This window comes from Lissotriton vulgaris, chromosome 6, assembly GCF_964263255.1.
Source record: "Lissotriton vulgaris chromosome 6, aLisVul1.2, whole genome shotgun sequence".
Taxonomy (NCBI): domain Eukaryota; kingdom Metazoa; phylum Chordata; class Amphibia; order Caudata; family Salamandridae; genus Lissotriton; species Lissotriton vulgaris.
Window position 1 is genome coordinate 1,493,858,551 of NC_141694.1, and position 20,043 is coordinate 1,493,878,593.

Consider the following 20,043-nt stretch of genomic DNA (forward strand, 5'->3'; position numbering starts at 1 on the left):
CTGACATTTCATTCAATCCTTTTGTGGTGGTGTTGAATTTAAGGATAAGCATTGCCTCCCGTTGTCTAAGTTTGGCTTCTAAGTCACCTCCTCTTTTGTCTGGGTCAATCTTGGAAATGACCGTCCATTTGAGGTCTGTTTCAATGTGTCCTTTTTCTAGCCAGTGTTGGACTAGTGGAGCTGTGAGGATTTTCATCTTTATTCTCGATCTATGTTGTGAAATACGTTGTCTTATCTCCTGGTTTGTCTTGCCAATGTATAACTTTCCACAGGGGCACACAATCCCATAGACCACATTACGAGTTTTGCAATTAGAAAAATTCTCATGCTTCCAGAAAATACCGTCATGTTCAAACAATGATCCTTCAAATGTTAATGGGCAATTAACACATGTCCCACATTTGTGATGGCCTTTTACCGGTGGTAAACCTACATACTCTCTCAGCGTGGGGGTTGGTGTTTTTGGTACCATTGCACGTACAAGTTGATTGGCAATGCTTTTGTCTTTTTTAAAGGCAAAAAGTGGTTTGTTTTTAAACTGAGGATCCAATTCTTCTAATAGGTGCCAATTTTGATGGATGATTTTCTTCAACCAATTTGACGATGGGCAGTAGGTTGAAACACACACTACTCTAGGCAGTTTTTCACGTTTACTTCTTCTTAGTAGTTCTTCCCGTGGTGTCCACCATGCTCTTTTCTGTGCTTGTTTCAGCAATTTCGACGGATAGCCTCTTTGTAAAAGCCTCTCTCTTAGGGCATTTGCATGTTCGGTGTATTCATCCTTAAATGTACAATTCCTCCTGATGCGGAGGAATTGGCCCACTGGTAAGTTTTGCTTCAAGCTTCGGGGATGGTTGCTTGAGAAGTCAAGGGCCTTGTTCCTGTCTGATTTTTTCCGGTATAGGGTTGTTACCAATTTATCTTCTACACAGTAGACCTCTACGTCTAAAAAGGTAATTCTAGTTTTTGAAAATTGGATACTGAATTGAATATCTTTGGTGCGATTGTTCAGCCAGCCATGAAAATTATTCAATTCTTCTTCACTGCCTGTCCATATTAGGAAGATGTCGTCAATAAATCGTGCCCATCCTCTAATTTGTTCTTTATACGGGTTGTTATTGTATATGAAGCACTCCTCATATTGACTCATAAAAAGTACGGCAAGTTCTGGGGCAAAGGGGCAGCCCATCGCTACTCCCTTAGTTTGAAAGTAAAAATCATCTTTGAACTTAAAATAATTTCTGGTCAGAGCTGTTTTGGCAAGTTCCAAAATAAAGCTTGTTGGGATTTTCATAGGTCTCTCTCTTTTGTCCAGATATATTTCAAGGACCTCTAGGGCTTGGTCCTGTGGAATCTGTGTGTACAATGACACTATGTCCATACTTACGAGTAGGTCTTCATTCTCGGTGAACGGTATGGTGTCCAACTTGGAAATAAAATCCGTAGTGTCTTGTAAATAAGACTTCACATGTGTCATGAATGGTTTTAGGAAGAAATCGATGAATTTCGAAATGGGCTCAAAGAGCGACTCACAACCGGAGATGATCGGTCTTCCTGGCGGTGTCCTTTCATCCTTATGTACTTTATGAAGCACATAGAATAATGGTATTCGTGGATGTCTATTCTGTAAATACTCATATTCATTCTTTCCTAGGAATCCTTCCGAGAAGCCTTTGTTCAAGATGGAAAATAATTCTTTTTGTAGTTCTTTAGTTGGGTCATGATCTATTTTTCGATAACACTCTTGATCTGATAGTCGGCGAGTGGCCTCTGTGATGTATTTGTTGGTGCCCCACACAACTATCGATCCGCCCTTGTCGGCTTGTTTTATTATGATATTGTTATCATTTTTCAGAGTGAATAGTGTTTCTTTTTCGGCTTTTGAAATATTAGGTTTGATGAAATTCCGTTTCTTTTTCTCTTCAAAAGAGATGGCTGAGAGTACTGTTTTTTTGAACGTAACTACCTCCTTTGGGATCTTATATGCCGGAGGGCAAAAAGTCGACTTCTTTCTTAGTCCTGTCGTTTCCGCACTTGACGTTGTTTCTTGTCCCGAAAAAAAGGCGGTCAGTCTAATTTTTCTGCAAAATTCTATGAATTCTGTTTTTAGTCTTACAAAGTCCATAGCTCTTGTTGGAACGAAAGTAAGTCCTTTTCCCAAAATGCTCTTTTCAATCTCAGTGAGAGGTCTCTGTGAAAGGTTGTAAATGGGTGATTCCTCTAATTTTTGTAATTGTGACTCCTCGTTGACATTTCCCATGGCTGGTGATACCTTGTCTTTCCTCTGGGTTTGTTGTGGTCTTGTCCTAAAAACGGCTGTTGTTGTTGGTGTTGTAATTGTGAAGTGTTTTGTTGATAGTTGGACTGAAAATTTTGTTGGTAGCCTCCTCTCCGTGGAAAAGTTTGTCGATAATTGCCACTCTCTGGCTCAGTGCCTCCGGATGATGATGTGTCCGAGAAAGTTATATATTTATTCCGTGATCTTCCTTGATTATCCGGTAGGAATCTTTTTGCCTCTGGTCTGGAATAGAAATCTGGTTGGAGGTAGGGATATGCTTTTTCGAAGGCAAAATTCTTCTTATCTCTCTCAAAATTGCTCTCCTTTAAGGTGACAGTGTAATCTTTAAACTCTAATATTTCTTTGTCGATTTTTTCCAACAAGGTTTTTGAATCTGTGATCTGTTGATTGTTTTTTATTGCTGATTCCAATATTTCGATCTCTTTCAATTGTTCTTTTGATAGTCTCTGGGCCGTCTCTATTGTTAGGACCATGAGGTCTCGGCTGCATTTAGTCTCTATGAAACTATATCCTTTTTTGTACAACGCGTCCTCCGTAAAGATTACTGGTACATTTTTGACTATTAGGCCTGTTGGAATCGTGCCTGCTCTGAGGTGTTGAAGCAAATAAAGCCCATGGAGGTCTGTCCTAATTTGTTTTTTCTTTAGTCGAATCAATTTGTCAGACTCGTTGTTAGTCTGTGCGGTACTACTAAGTGTGGCTGAGCCGAATGTTGGAGGATCCCTTAGAAGTTTTTTAATGTGATCTTCGCTGTATGCGAAGGTTTGTTCTTCACTCATCCTACACGTAAACTAAACGTGTCTACGTCACACTAGATCTATTCCCCGCGGGGACTGGTCACACACTCAATTCAAACCACAATCATTCATAATCATGCACACTAAAATGAAAAAATAGCAGAAGTAGAAAGGATAGTATTCAAAAGACAAAAGACGAAGTGGCAAAAACCTGAAAACAATGAATGTGAGCAAACCAACTGGGTACACAGAAAAAGGGTCTACCACGTTGAGTAGACTCACGCAGCTGAAGCGTGTAGAGAGCGATACCTCGCGAACTAGTGTCCGCTATCTCGACCTTGAAACAAAAGAGGGTTCGGCTTGAGCGCAGTAAGGCTACGCCTAAACTAGTATGAAAACAAAACAAATGCCAGTACTGCTCTTGTTATTTTATCAAAGATACAAGACGCTGAGTGTGCCTTTCTCAGCTCCGTTGACCAATTATTCAGTCCACACCTAAAGTTTATGAGAAGGAATTTTATTTTCTACTTCCAAGAATTCGTATTTTCTTTTTACTTTTTCCAAAAAAGCTTTTTCAAATTTATATATACACCAAAGAAGGATTAAATAACATATACAACAATTGGGCTAGGAAATTACAATGAATACAATCTCAAGTGAGAATGAAGTGTGGGTGATGCGGGGGTTATTACAAAACACAACAAATATCCACTACTGTTCTCACAAACTTCGCAAGCTCACCATACATACTACAGTCATTCTACATAGAAACACTAAGACAAGTGAGGGAATTTGGTGGGGTTATGTACAAGGGGCAAAGACTCTCATCTACTATGTACAATTCGAATAAGCAGAAAAATCAAAGAAGTTCTATTCTACATGAAAAACAAAATCCAAAAAATATATACTCGATCAGATCAATTTAAATGCACTGTATGCACAACCTAGATGAATCTCAATCAGCCAGATGACCCAAGGTCACCATGGGGAGAAATTAAAGGATTATTCTATCTAGAGGGGTCGACGCGTTTCGAATCCCATTAATTCTTGGGATTCTCCTCAGGACCAGAAACAGACATGGATCTGTAAAACATAAAGCAAAATAGAGAACACTCAGTCAACTGTCTACACACCAGCGAGAAACTCAACAAATCATTCGGCCTTACACACACACTAGTAGTACCTGTCAGGGTTTCTTGAAGAATTCTTTGAAGAGAGCTGTAAAGAGGAAGAGGTGAGCCATGAATGACTGAATCAAAACGGAATGGCTGGAAAAGCGGAAAAAAGGGCGTTGTTCAACTTACTGCAACGTATTTTGTAGTCTCTTTCGAGAGGTTCACGTTTTTTCGAGTCTGATGTCAATCACAAGTTGGAAGCGGAGCCTGTAGTTAAGGGTCCATCTGTCAATAGATCATCGAAAGCGTGTAAATGCGATTGCATATTACCGTCCTAGTTACCGTACTTTGTTTGAAATGGTGAATCATTCCCAGTGGGCTCTTACCATCCGCCGTCTCTGTCTGTGACCTTCGTTTGGCAAATGTATTGGGCGCCGTGTTGAGTGGTCATAACTGAGGCCATTTAAACAGGCGTCATCCAGGTGTCTAAGGATTCTGGGATTTGTAGTCTGTATCTTCTTGCTCTACAAATGGTACAATTCTGACATTTCATTCAATCCTTTTGTGGTGGTGTTGAATTTAAGGATAAGCATTGCCTCCCGTTGTCTAAGTTTGGCTTCTAAGTCACCTCCTCTTTTGTCTGGGTCAATCTTGGAAATGACCGTCCATTTGAGGTCTGTTTCAATGTGTCCTTTTTCTAGCCAGTGTTGGACTAGTGGAGCTGTGAGGATTTTCATCTTTATTCTCGATCTATGTTGTGAAATACGTTGTCTTATCTCCTGGTTTGTCTTGCCAATGTATAACTTTCCACAGGGGCACACAATCCCATAGACCACGTTACGAGTTTTGCAATTAGAAAAATTCTCATGCTTCCAGAAAATACCGTCATGTTCAAACAATGATCCTTCAAATGTTAATGGGCAATTAACACATGTCCCACATTTGTGATGGCCTTTTACCGGTGGTAAACCTACATACTCTCTCAGCGTGGGGGTTGGTGTTTTTGGTACCATTGCACGTACAAGTTGATTGGCAATGCTTTTGTCTTTTTTAAAGGCAAAAAGTGGTTTGTTTTTAAACTGAGGATCCAATTCTTCTAATAGGTGCCAATTTTGATGGATGATTTTCTTCAACCAATTTGACGATGGGCAGTAGGTTGAAACACACACTACTCTAGGCAGTTTTTCACGTTTACTTCTTCTTAGTAGTTCTTCCCGTGGTGTCCACCATGCTCTTTTCTGTGCTTGTTTCAGCAATTTCGACGGATAGCCTCTTTGTAAAAGCCTCTCTCTTAGGGCATTTGCATGTTCGGTGTATTCATCCTTAAATGTACAATTCCTCCTGATGCGGAGGAATTGGCCCACTGGTAAGTTTTGCTTCAAGCTTCGGGGATGGTTGCTTGAGAAGTCAAGGGCCTTGTTCCTGTCTGATTTTTTCCGGTATAGGATTGTTACCAATTTATCTTCTACACAGTAGACCTCTACGTCTAAAAAGGTAATTCTAGTTTTTGAAAATTGGATACTGAATTGAATATCTTTGGTGCGATTGTTCAGCCAGCCATGAAAATTATTCAATTCTTCTTCACTGCCTGTCCATATTAGGAAGATGTCGTCAATAAATCGTGCCCATCCTGAGTCTACCCTGCGTGAGTCTACTCAACGTGGTAGACCCTTTTTCTGTGTACCCAGTTGGTTTGCTCACATTCATTGTTTTCAGGTTTTTGCCACTTCGTCTTTTGTCTTTTGAATACTATCCTTTCTACTTCTGCTATTTTTTCATTTTAGTGTGCATGATTATGAATGATTGTGGTTTGAATTGAGTGTGTGACCAGTCCCCGCGGGGAATAGATCTAGTGTGACGTAGACACGTGTAGTTTACGTGTAGGATGAGTGAAGAACAAACCTTCGCATACAGCGAAGATCACATTAAAAAACTTCTAAGGGATCCTCCAACATTCGGCTCAGCCACACTTAGTAGTACCGCACAGACTAACAACGAGTCTGACAAATTGATTCGACTAAAGAAAAAACAAATTAGGACAGACCTCCATGGGCATTATTTGCTTCAACACCTCAGAGCAGGCACGATTCCAACAGGCCTAATAGTCAAAAATGTACCAGTAATCTTTACGGAGGACGCGTTGTACAAAAAAGGATATAGTTTCATAGAGACTAAATGCAGCCGAGACCTCATGGTCCTAACAATAGAGACGGCCCAGAGACTATCAAAAGAACAATTGAAAGAGATCGAAATATTGGAATCAGCAATAAAAAACAATCAACAGATCACAGATTCAAAAACCTTGTTGGAAAAAATCGACAAAGAAATATTAGAGTTTAAAGATTACACTGTCACCTTAAAGGAGAGCAATTTTGAGAGAGATAAGAAGAATTTTGCCTTCGAAAAAGCATATCCCTACCTCCAACCAGATTTCTATTCCAGACCAGAGGCAAAAAGATTCCTACCGGATAATCAAGGAAGATCACGGAATAAATATATAACTTTCTCGGACACATCATCATCCGGAGGCAGTGAGCCAGAGAGTGGCAATTATCGACAAACTTTTCCACGGAGAGGAGGCTACCAACAAAATTACCAACAAAATTTTCAGTCCAACTATCAACAAAACACTTCACAATTACAACACCAACAACAACAGCCTTTTTTAGGACAAGACCACAACAAACCCAGAGGAAAGACAAGGTATCACCAGCCATGGGAAATGTCAACGAGGCGTCACAATTACAAAAATTAGAGGAATCACCCATTTACAACCTTTCACAGAGACCTCTCACTGAGATTGAAAAGAGCATTTTGGGAAAAGGACTTACTTTCGTTCCAACAAGAGCTATGGACTTTGTAAGACTAAAAACAGAATTCATAGAATTTTGCAGAAAAATTAGACTGACCGCCTTTTTTTCGGGACAAGAAACAACGTCAAGTGCGGAAACGAAAGGACTAAGAAAGAAGTCGACTTTTTGCCCTCCGGCATATAAGATCCCAAAGGAGGTAGCTACGTTCGAAAAAACAGTACTCTCAGCCATCTCTTTTGAAGAGAAAAAGAAACGGAATTTCATCAAACCTAATATTTCAAAAGCCGAAAAAGAAGCACTATTCACTCTAAAAAATGATAACAATATCATAATAAAACAAGCCGACAAGGGCGGATCGATAGTTGTGTGGGGCACCAACGAATACATCACAGAGGCCACTCGCCAACTATCAGATCAAGAGTGTTATCGAAAAATAGATCATGACCCAACTAAAGAACTACAAAAAGAATTATTTTCCATCTTGAACAAAGGCTTCTCGGAAGGATTCCTAGGAAAGAATGAATATGAGTATTTACAGAATAGACATCCACGAATACCATTATTCTATGTGCTTCCTAAAGTACATAAGGATGAAAGGACACCGCCAGGAAGACCGATCATCTCCGGTTGTGAGTCGCTCTTTGAGCCCATTTCGAAATTCATCGATTTCTTCCTAAAACCATTCATGACACATGTGAAGTCTTATTTACAAGACACTACGGATTTTATTTCCAAGTTGGACACCATACCGTTCACCGAGAATGAAGACCTACTCGTAAGTATGGACATAGTGTCATTGTACACACAGATTCCACAGGACCAAGCCCTAGAGGTCCTTGAAATATATCTGGACAAAAGAGAGAGACCTATGAAAATCCCAACAAGCTTTATTTTGGAACTTGCCAAAACAGCTCTGACCAGAAATTATTTTAAGTTCAAAGATGATTTTTACTTTCAAACTAAGGGAGTAGCGATGGGCTGCCCCTTTACCCCAGAACTTGCCGTACTTTTTATGAGTCAATATGAGGAGTACTTCATATACAATAACAACCCGTATAAAGAACAAATTAGAGGATGGGCACGATTTATTGACGACATCTTCCTAATATGGACAGGCAGTGAAGAAGAATTGAATAATTTTCATGGCTGGCTGAACAATCGCACCAAAGATATTCAATTCAGTATCCAATTTTCAAAAACTAGAATTACCTTTTTAGACGTAGAGGTCTACTGTGTAGAAGATAAATTGGTAACAACCCTATACCGGAAAAAATCAGACAGGAACAAGGCCCTTGACTTCTCAAGCAACCATCCCCGAAGCTTGAAGCAAAACTTACCAGTGGGCCAATTCCTCCGCATCATGAGGAATTGTACATTTAAGGATGAATACACCGAACATGCAAATGCCCTAAGAGAGAGGCTTTTACAAAGAGGCTATCCGTCGAAATTGCTGAAACAAGCACAGAAAAGAGCATGGTGGACACCACGGGAAGAACTACTAAGAAGAAGTAAACGTGAAAAACTGCCTAGAGTAGTGTGTGTTTCAACCTACTGCCCATCGTCAAATTGGTTGAAGAAAATCATCCATCAAAATTGGCACCTATTAGAAGAATTGGATCCTCAGTTTAAAAACAAACCACTTTTTGCCTTTAAAAAAGACAAAAGCATTGCCAATCAACTTGTACGTGCAATGGTACCAAAAACACCAACCCCCACGCTGAGAGAGTATGTAGGTTTACCACCGGTAAAAGGCCATCACAACTTTGGGACATATGTTAATTGCCCATTAACATTTGAAGGATCATTGTTTGAACATGACGGTATTTTCTGGAAGCATGAGAATTTTTCTAATTGCAAAACTCGTAACGTGGTCTATGGGATTGTGTGCCCCTGTGGAAAGTTATACATTGGCAAGACAAACCAGGAGATAAGACAACATATTTCACAACATAGATCGAGAATAAAGATGAAAATCCTCACAGCTCCACTAGTCCAACACTGGCTAGAAAAAGGACACATTGAAACAGACCTCAAATGGACGGTCATGTCCAAGATTGACCCAGACAAAAGAGGAGGTGACTTAGAAGCCAAACTTAGACAACGGGAGGCAATGCTTATCCTTAAATTCAACACCACCACAAAAGGATTGAATGAAATGTCAGAATTGTACCATTTGTAGAGCAAGAAGATACAGACTACAAATCCCAGAATCCTTAGACACCTGGATGACGCCTGTTTAAATGGCCTCAGTTATGACCACTCAACACGGCGCCCAATACATTTGCCAAACGAAGGTCACAGACAGAGACGGCGGATGGTAAGAGCCCACTGGGAATGATTCACCATTTCAAACAAAGTACGGTAACTTGGACGGTAATATGCAATCGCATTTACACGCTTTCGATGATCTATTGACAGATGGACCCTTAACTACAGGCTCCGCTTCCAACTTGTGATTGACATCAGACTCGAAAAAACGTGAACCTCTCGAAAGAGACTACAAAATACGTTGCAGTAAGTTGAACAACGCCCTTTTTTCCGCTTTTCCAGCCATTCCGTTTTGATTCAGTCATTCATGGCTCACCTCTTTACAGCTCTCTTCAAAGAATTCTTCAAGAAACCCTGACAGGTACTACTAGTGTGTGTGTAAGGCCGAATGAATTGTTGAGTTTCTCGCTGGTGTGTAGACAGTTGACTGAGTGTTCTCTATTTTGCTTTATGTTTTACAGATCCATGTCTGTTTCTGGTCCTGAGGAGAATCCCAAGAATTAATGGGATTCGAAACGCGTCGACCCCTCTAGATAGAATAATCCTTTAATTTCTCCCCATGGTGACCTTGGGTCATCTGGCTGATTGAGATTCATCTAGGTTGTGCATACAGTGCATTTAAATTGATCTGATCGAGTATATATTTTTTGGATTTTGTTTTTCATGTAGAATAGAACTTCTTTGATTTTTCTGCTTATTTGAATTGTACATAGTAGATGAGAGTCTTTGCCCCTTGTACATAACCCCACCAAATTCCCTCACTTGTCTTAGTGTTTCTATGTAGAATGACTGTAGTATGTATGGTGAGCTTGCGAAGTTTGTGAGAACAGTAGTGGATATTTGTTGTGTTTTGTAATAACCCCCGCATCACCCACACTTCATTCTCACTTGAGATTGTATTCATTGTAATTTCCTTGCCCAATTGTTGTATATGTTATTTAATCCTTCTTTGGTGTAGATATAAATTTGAAAAAGCTTTTTGGGAAAAAGTAAAAAGAAAATACGAATTCTTGGAAGTAGAAAATAAAATTCCTTCTCATAAACTTTAGGTGTGGACTGAATAATTGGTTAACTGAGCTGAGAAAGGCACACTCAGCGTCTTGTATCTTTGATAAAATAACAAGAGCAGTACTGGCATTTGTTTTGTTTTCATAACAGTAGATGACGTGGCAACTACCATAACACAGAGGAAAAAACTAAAAATGGCCAGAAAAAACAAAAAAATTCTATATCAGGTTGACGTGGTTTAGAGCATTGGTACTCACAAACTTTCTCTCGGGGGGGGGGATTTACAGTGTGGTTTGTGGCCGAGGGCTGTACCGTCGGGGGCGGGGTCAGTGGGGGAGGGGGTTGGGGCTAGAGCAACAAAAAAACTATGACCATGAGGTTGAACACATGCCCCTGCAGCGGACGTCTTCATCCACTGAGCCACCAGACCAAGCATACACACATCTCTCTCTCTCTCTCTCTCTCTCTCTCTCTCTCTCTCTCTTTCTCTCTCTCTCCCTCTCTGTCTCCCTCCCTCTATCTATCTCTCTTCTCTCCCTCTATCTATCTGTCTCCCTCGCTCTATTCATCTCTCTTCTCTCCGTCTCCCTCGCACTCTCTCTCTCTGTCTCCCTCCCTCTATCTATCTCTCTTCTCTCCCTCTTTCTGTCTCTCTCCCTGTCTCCCTCCCTCTCTCTGTCTCCCTCCCTTTCTCTCTGTCTCCCTCTTTGTCTGTCTCCGTGTCCCTCCATCTGTCTCCCTCTCTCTGTCTTCCTCTCTCTGTCTCCCTCTCTCTCTGTCTCCCTCTCTCTCTCTCTCTCTCTCTCTCTCTCTGTCCCTCTCTCTCTGTCTCCCTCCCTCTGTCTCCCTCCCTCTCCCTCCCTCTATCACCCTCTGTCTCTCTCCCTCTCTAATTATCCCTCAGTCTCCGTCTCCCTCTCTGTCTGTCTTAGTCCCTGCCACTGTCTGTCCCTGTCCTTGTCTCTGTCTAACCCTGTCTGTCCCTGTTTCCCTACCTCTGTCTCCCTCTCAGTTTCTCTCTGCCTGTCTGCCCCTGTCTCTGCCTCCATCTCTCTCTGTCTGTCTCTATCTCTATCTGTCTCCCTCCCTCCCTTCCTCTCGCTCTCGCTCTCCCTCTCACTCACTCTGTCTGTCTCCCGCTCTCTCTGTCTCCCTCTCTCCGTCTCCCTCCCTCTCTCTCCCTCTGTCTGTCTCCCTCTCTCTGCTTCCCTCCCTCTGTCTCTCTCCCTCTGTCTCCCTCCCTGTATCCCTCTCTCTCCGTCTCCCCCTCTTTCCTTCTCTCTCTGTCTCCCTCCCACTATCTGTCTCTCTCCCTCTATCTGTCTCCGTCTGTCTCCCTCCCTCTGCCTCCCTCCCTCTGTCTCTCTCCCTCTGTCTCCCTCCCTGTCTCCCTCTCTCTCCGTCTCCCTCTCTTTCCTTCTCTCTCTGTCTCCCTCCCACTATCTGTCTCTCTCCCTCTATCTGTCTCCGTCTGTCTCCCTCCCTTCGTCGCCCCCCTCCCTCTGTCTGTCGCCCTCTGTCTCCCACCGTCAGAAGCCATTTATTTATTTCAGGATCTATTCATAAAATATAATCCTAGTACATTAATAAATCACTGGATGCATTTTTTATAATCCTTCACCTATCAAAGTGTTTTCTGTTAAAGAAGAGCAGATCTTATCAACAAATTGGTCTTTTTAATTAGTGAAAACAGCCCTAAAGAACAAAAGGAAGGTGACTTGGAAGGCTCTGGCCTGCTTCTGTGTAAGGATGCTGTGCGGTCCGTGCATTGCCCACACATCTGAACCCATGTGGATGCTGCCATTGCAGTGAAGCATGCCAGTGAATCCCCCCTCACCCCACCGCTTGCTGCAGGGACGTAACATGGCCACTTCAAGACTCATCTGCAGCGTTCTCTTGTTCCATCAGGTCTGCGTTTATGCACACTGCATCCTGCCACAGCACCATGGACGTCATATTGGGATCACCAGGGGCCGCGGCTGTGACCCCTGGCTCGTGCCTTTCAACCCATAACACTGCCTTTGTGACACCTGGCCCGACAGATCACAAAGAGTGAGAGAGGGAAAAATACAGACAGGGAGTCTTTAAAAGACCATTTACTTGTTAATGGGCTAAGTTGTGAATCGCAGCACTGCTGCTTTGGTGTCAGCTGACACTATTTAATTAAAAAAAACACAGGTAGGATGTCTGCACTGCAAGGTACCTTAAAGGCAGAGGGCCCATTGTCATTCTTTATGTGATGATCAGGAGCTGACAGAATGACAATGGGCCACTCCACAGTCTGCATGAGATTCGGAAGGGGTTTAGAGTTCAGAGAGAAGTGCGAGAGGCCCCAAGTGAGAGAACGTTTCAACTCCTGGGGCTTCTCGCACGAGAACAGCACAGCCTGCTGTAATTACCACATTGTCACTGGGCCAGCACAGGACAGACAGGCGATCCAGGGGGGGGGGCAAGCGACCCCCCTTGCCCCACCTGCGGACGCCCATGCCACAGGGATATCTACTGATGGCTCGAGAACAATATCACCAAATTAGCTAGAAAGTCCATAAATGCACAGCCTCTCTCACAAAACTTCAACGCGAGTGAGAGAATTATTTTTATATTATGGCTGGGTCCAGTGCCTGCTATACAAGCCTACATTTGCTCCATTCAGTTCCTGGCAATATTAGCTTATGTGACAATGTGTGTGGTAGGGTTTACCGTCCACTTCTTCCATTTTCCTCCATCTGTTTTCCCCAGATAGACCTAAGAGAAAAAACGTTTTCAACTTCCTATACATATCATCTCTGTGAACAAAGTTGCTTTAACTTAGGTAGGCACTCTGCTTAATGCCTACTGCCTTTTTTGAAGTTATTTGTAAATTGTCGATAGCATTCATTTAGCTCTCTGCCTAGGCCTAACCCTGTCGTTAGAGGCTCCCTAACCAAGTTATAATCCAGAGTCGCAGGCAATGGGTTCTAACAATGGTGTGGCTGGGTAGAAACATCTAAATTTAACAAAGTCTAAAATAAATAAGGAAAAAAAAGAAAGACAGACATTGGAATGCTAGGGCAGGTGGGCATTATTGGCCCTTTGACTCTCTCTTCTAATATAACACTGGCGCAAGGGAAATACTGGTTATTAAAGACCCTCTACCAGAGAAATGGGGGGGGGGGGGGACCTTTAAGGACCAGTGAAGCCAGAGGCAAATTGCAGTACACTATTAAATCATTCCACAAATTGATGGTAGAATGTTCTAGAATACAGCTGACCAATGAGACAGACATTGGAGTGTTGGAACAGAGAGAATCTGGCATAGGTACGGCGCTCCATCACCTCATAGACCAAACATTTTGGCCCCATGGAAAATATTTGCCCGTACCCGTGCCCTATTTGAATGTGGCTTTCCGAAACGAAATACTTATTTTAGGCTAAAAATTCCTCTTAAGAGTTTAGGAGTTGGAGTTGCTCTCGACACACGCGCATCAAGGAGCTCCTCACAGAGTAGTTAGTCTGATGGGCCTTGAGCAAATGCAATGTGCAACACCTAGGACACTGAAAGTTTTCCCTGATAAACAAGACACTGTGAAGCCCTTGACACGGTCTTATCAACATTTGCGAGAGAGAGAGAGAGAGAGAGAGAGAGAGAGAGAGAGAGAGAGAGACAGAGAGAGACAGAGAGAGAGAGAGAGAGACTGACACACGTAGTTCCTGCCTTCCACATCAGTAGAATGCCATCGGCAAAATAGTTCATCAATTTATGGGGGGGTGAGGAGGCGGCCTCCGAGAACATGAAGCTTACATTATGTGGTGCAAAATGTGTGTTTGTGCAATGGGTATTATACAAAGGGCTTCTGCTGCAATGTTCTGGGACACAAGTGGGCAAAATTGCTGGTGGGTCCTTGACTTGCCTCATAAGAGCTAATTAAGTCCCTTTTTTGTCTCTAGCGACTGGCCTCGGTTGGACTGGATGCCAAAAATACTGTCTGCATATGGGACTGGAAGAAAGGGAAAGTACTGGCTACAGCAACTGGTCACTCAGACAGGGTAAGTATTTGAACATTTTTGGGAATTGTGTAATAATAGATCACTAAATGTCTGTGGAGGGTAACCTTTTATTTTTGTCTAGGTACTGTATTGATGAAACAGAATTTAGCCTGTTACTACTGTAAGGCTGGGGCCCCGCTAACAAAGGCATTTGTGTAAGCTATACTTACTTGCTCAGATGGCTTGATTTTTGAGTTCACAAAAGGTGAGCTTGCACTCCTAAATCTATTTATCCATGTGTAATCTTACCCCATAATGATTACAATTAGATGTGGGTAAATCCTACTCTAGGGGTGGAAGTTGGGTGTTCTAGGAAGGGGAATGGGCTGAAAAATTTGCGAACATCTACAGGCTAGTGAGTTTTACTGGAAATTGTTTTCTGATTGGGAGTGAGGGCTTGAGATTTACTCCTGTAAAGGGCAGGATCAAATCTATTTCATTGGTGGAAATAGACTAGGAGCACTTTCAAAACTGGTAGGGATGGGGGTGGGGGGAGTTCTTCACATACAAAAATGTTTCTTCACTGAGGGAAAAAAAGAAAGAAATACATTTGTGTAGCAGTCTGTGCCACTTTGTTAGGGTTTTAGGCGTTTTTCCCATTTTCTTATTATTGCAACATTTCAGCATGTATAGAGAGACTTAGTTGATGGGGGTCTCACTCCCCCAGCTGAACTGAGCTCATATGTAACCTACAAATATCTTGATTTCTGTCTGACCACTCACTAGGTTATCTTATTGAACACTTCTAGTCGTCCAAATTGACTTTTTGTGTAAATTCATCAACCTCTCCACTTTTTTCATTTTCATGATTCTTAATGAGGCCACAGATTCCTAAAGAGTTCCTATTCACTCTGACATTTGAGAGTAAAGCATTCTATGTGTTATTTTTAAAGTACAACCCGCCCCCCCGCCCCCCACACCCCACGCCTCAAGAACTATACCTTAATACAAGTGTTCTATAGCCTATCCGGGTTAACTTAACAGATGGCTACCTTTCCATTCAAAGATCTTCTGACCTGTGCAGGTTATCTGTAAGTAAACATATCTTTTCTTTCATTCCTGCTGACTTACCTAAGAGTTGTTTTTTTGCATGTGTCACCCCTAGTGGGACCGTTATGCCCAGATGTGGGTCCTGTGCTCTCCATGTCCCTGGAGTCAAGCTAGCCTGGCTGATGAGGGGTGATACCCCAGAACTGGTCCAAGGATGCTTGTTCCTGGTCCAGGAAAGATCTGACCTGGCCGTTAGAGCTGGACTGTTCCCATGGGGAACAAACTCAAGACTGAGTTGCAGATGGCTGGGATTAAACTGGAATGGCATGGGGAGCAAAAAAACGATAGATTTAGGCCCTGGTATCTGTAATGGGGTGAATGTTTGACATTGATCAGCATTCTGTCCATCACTTGTTCTTTTTGGACTTACTTAAACAAGCGTATGAGACCTCATTTTAAACTCACTAGTTTCATAATTACTACTCACTGATATACAAGTGGAAAAAATATGCGTTTTTTAAGAAAGAGTTCTGAGCTAATCTAGTTCAGACAGTCGAAGCTTATCCACAAAATAAGAGTTGTTTGCCCTCAGTCCAGGTAACTCTTTGCTTAAGTTTCAATATTACATGACATCTTTCACTGGGAATGGACAGTCCTATGTCTTCGCTTTATTCAGTAACCACTGCGTGCTCTGTGATCCGGATTTATAATAACTGTAACCTAGAGGAACCCACCCGGAATAATAGTTACATGTTTGTGAAAACTTCCATTTCCTCATATACACCAAGACGAAGATACATTTGAATGATTGGGTATCTAAAGAATTCTCATCCCCATACACCACTCACTCATAGTCTGGTTACCCCACCTCCTGGCTTCTCATTCAGCTTTTTAAGGGAATCCTTAAACCTTCCTTCGGTGTCACTGATTGTGAGGACCACGCTGGTGTATTGTTGTCCCATGATAGAAAACAACCCCCTCTCATTGTCAAACTGACTTAACATAAGCTGCTCTAATGCGGCAATGACCTTTTGCCATCAGTTTAATTTAATCAGTAATTTTTCACAGTCGTCTCTAATATTGGCGCCTCGGAAGACATGGCTCAGATCAGTTATTCACACCTGGCATTTGTTGTTGATCAACTAACTGTATTCACATTTTTAGGGTTTATGTATTTTTAGTACATTTTAAACCATTGTGTGGGTTTTAGCTTACACAATAAATAAATAAAGTGGGTCTGACAGTGAAGTACTAGGTAGTAAACGGGATGTGGTTAAGGATTCTAGACACCGGGGAGCTTTCCCATGATTTAACATGGTTAAGGCTCCGTATAAGTGTATCTAAAACAAACTCTACTTTGGGGCTACATCTGTGAAGTCTTCTGCAGGAGAATCAGGGTCCGCGCCAAGGGCGTAACACAGGCCCCCGCAGCCCCTGCAGTGTGGGGGGGCCCAAGCTCCAGGAGGGCCCCTTAGCACAGCACTCTGGCTGCAGAGCTCCTGATTGAGCCCGGAGGGGGGACCTTTACGTGCCTTGCAGGGAGGCCCCCTCAAGTTTCGTTACGCCAGTGGTCCGCCCCTAGCAAGCTGACCTTCGGAGTCTGTAGAAGGACAAGTAGGATACCAAGGCACTATGTACCGCAGGAAGAGGCATGTTGAGTGATTCAACAAACCCTGTAAATATGAAAGTGGAGTGCCTGCGCCTGTGAGCACTAATGTGGTTACAAAGTGGACCTGGATGGAACCGCTAAATAAAAGGAGGTGACGCCATTTTGGCTTTTGCACCGAGGACTGCTGAGAGCGTCTCAACCACGCGTCACTGTCATGCAGGTTTTTATCCCTTCATTTTAACTGCTTCATAAATATTTCACAAGAGGAAAGTGTCACATGTATTTATGTATTTCTGTCTACTTTCCATCCTACTAAATCATCATGAAGCTGTGACTAGCAAGCTTCAGGCACAGAGCTGCGAGGCTCATCTCTTTATGGCCGGTTCTGGAGCAGGGCTTGTTTTTATTTTAGATAACGTGTGGTAATCTCCGTTACTCGCCGTCTTTGCTTCCTCATAGTATTATTGCTTAATAAATGGTATGAAGAAGCAGGAGCCGGGGCAATAGTCGCCCTGAGTACCATCAGGGGGTTTGGAGGCATCTGATTGGCATGACAAGCATCAAATGTGGGTTCATTTGCAGGGGAGGGTCGACACTATGTCAATCAATCAATCAGGGATTTGTGAAGCGCACTACTCACCTGCGATGGTCTCAAGGCACTGGGGGGGGGGGGGTAGAATTGGGGCGGCTCAGTCTCATTCGCAGAGGCAGCTCTTGAGGCTCTTCCTGAATGCATGCAGTGTGGTGATTGGTCTGATTCTGTGTATGTAACTTGATCTATTGAATTACTGTAAGTTGCTTTGCCTGATCTCCAAGGCCAATGTTTGATGGATTAGTGATTGATTTAAGATTCCATGTTGATGATAGAGAAGAGGGTCACCCTACTCAGGACTACTTACTGGAAGGAGGTACAAAAGGGGGTGGTGATAGACGGAGCATCTGAATCAATCAAACACTCACACCCAGTCAAAAGATCTGGGTTTAATCCATCACCGTTCTTTAGCCCACTTTGCCACCCCAGTTCAGACATGGCTATATGCAAATCAGTCTGACCCTGTGCCTCATGGGAACAGTCCAGCCCGAACTGCCAAGCCATATCTTCCCTGGACCGGAAACAACCTTCCGAGGACCGGTTTCTGGCATTCCAGCCGTCTTCAGCCCGGCTTGCTTGAATCCAGTGGCAAAGTGAGCAAGGGACTCACGTCTGAGCATACCCTGCCACACTTATGGTGGCCAAAAGCGGTACAAAAGGGGGTGGTGATGGACGGAGCATCTGAATCAATCAAACACTCACACCCAGTCAAAAGATCTGGGTTTAATCCATCACCGTTCTTTAGCCCACTCTGCCACCCCAGTTCAGACATGGCTATATGCAAATCAGTCTGACCCTGTGCCTCATGGGAACAGTCCCGCCCGAACTGCCAAGCCATGTCTTCCCTGGACCGGAAACAAGCTTCCGAGGACCGGTTTCTGGCATTCCAGCCGTCTTCTTACTGGAAGGAAGCTTCAAAAGAGGCATAGCTTGGAAGCCAGCTGAGGTATTGGCATACTTCACAGCGCGGGCTAGACTAGGAGCTAAAATCATACCTCAACCATGTTTTAATACTAGCCTGACACTATGCAAATTATATACCTCAATCCTGTATTTATACTAGCCCCACACTGCACCAATCATACCTCAATCATGTTTTAATACTAGCCCCAAACTGCGCCAATTATACCTCAACCATGTTTTAATACTAGCCCCACACTGCACCAATCATAGCACAACCATGTTTTGATACTAGTCCCACACTGTGAAAATCATATACCTCAACCATGTTTTAATGATAGCCCCACACTGCGTCAATCATACCTCAACCATGTTTAAATACTAGCCCCAAAGTGCACCAATCATACCCCAACCATGTTTTAATACTAGCCCCAAAGTGCACAAATCATACCTCAACCATGTTTTAATGCTAGCCCCAAAGTGCACCAATCATACCTCAACCATGTTTTAATACTAGCCCCAAACTGCAACTATTATACCTCAACCTTGTTTTAATACTAGCCCCACACTGCGCCAATCATACCTCAACCATGTTTTAATACTTGTCCCACACTGCACCAATCATACCTCAACCATGTTTTAATACTAGCCCAAAGTGCCCCAATCATACCTCAACCATGTTTTAATACTAGCCCCAAAGTGCACCAATCATACCTCAACCATGTTTTAATACTAGCCCCAAAGTGTGCCAATCATACCTCAACCATGTTTTAATACTAACCCCACACTGTGAAAATGATATACCTCAACCATGTATTAATACTAGCCCCAAAGTGCACCATTCATACCTCAACCATGTTTTAATACTAGCCCGAAGTGCACCAATCATACCTCAACCATGTTTTAATACTAGCCGCAAAGTGCACCAATCATACCTCAACCATGTTTTAATACTAGCCCCACATTGCGCAAATTATATCCCTCAACCAATGTTTTAATACTAGCCTCAAAGTGCACCAACCATACCTCAACCATGTTTTAATACTAGCCCCACACTGCGCCAATCATACCTCAACCATGTTTTAATACTAGCCCTAAAGTGCACCAATCATACCTCAACCGTGTTTTAATACTAGCCCGAAGTGCACCAATCATACCTCAACCATGTTTCAATACTAGCCCCACACTGTGCAAATTATATACCTTAACCATGTTTTAACACTAGCCCCACACTGTGCAAATTATATACCTCAACCATGTTTTAATACTAGCCCCAAACTGTGCCAATCATACCTCAACCATGTTTTAATACTAGCCCCACGCTGCCCCAATCATACCTCAACCATGTTTTAATACTAGCCCCACACTGCGCCAATCATACCTCAACCATGTTTTAATACTAGCCTCAAAGTGCACCAACCATACCTCAACCATGTTTTAATACTAGCCCCAAAGTGCACCAATCCTACCTCAAGCATGTTTTAATACTAGCCCCAAAGTGCACCAACCATACCTCAACCATGTTTTAATACTAGCCCCAAACTGTGCCAATCATATCTCAACCATGTTTTAATACTAGCCCCAAAGTGCACCAATCATACTTCAACCATGTTTTAATACTAGCCCCAAAGTGCACCAATCCTACCTCAAGCATGTTTTAATACTAGCCCCAAAGTTCACCAACCA

At 42.8% G+C, this 20,043-nt stretch overlaps 1 protein-coding gene across 1 annotated transcript in view; it reads left to right on the plus strand.

Annotated features, from left to right (window-relative positions):
* The window catches only part of EML6 (EMAP like 6), a 748,837-nt gene that overhangs the window by 145,850 nt on the left and 582,944 nt on the right, over positions 1 to 20,043 (plus strand). The window contains exon 3 of the mRNA XM_086927650.1: positions 14,168 to 14,266. Within this exon, the coding sequence (XP_086783776.1) occupies positions 14,168 to 14,266 (99 nt within the window). The remainder of the gene's footprint in view (positions 1 to 14,167; positions 14,267 to 20,043) is intronic.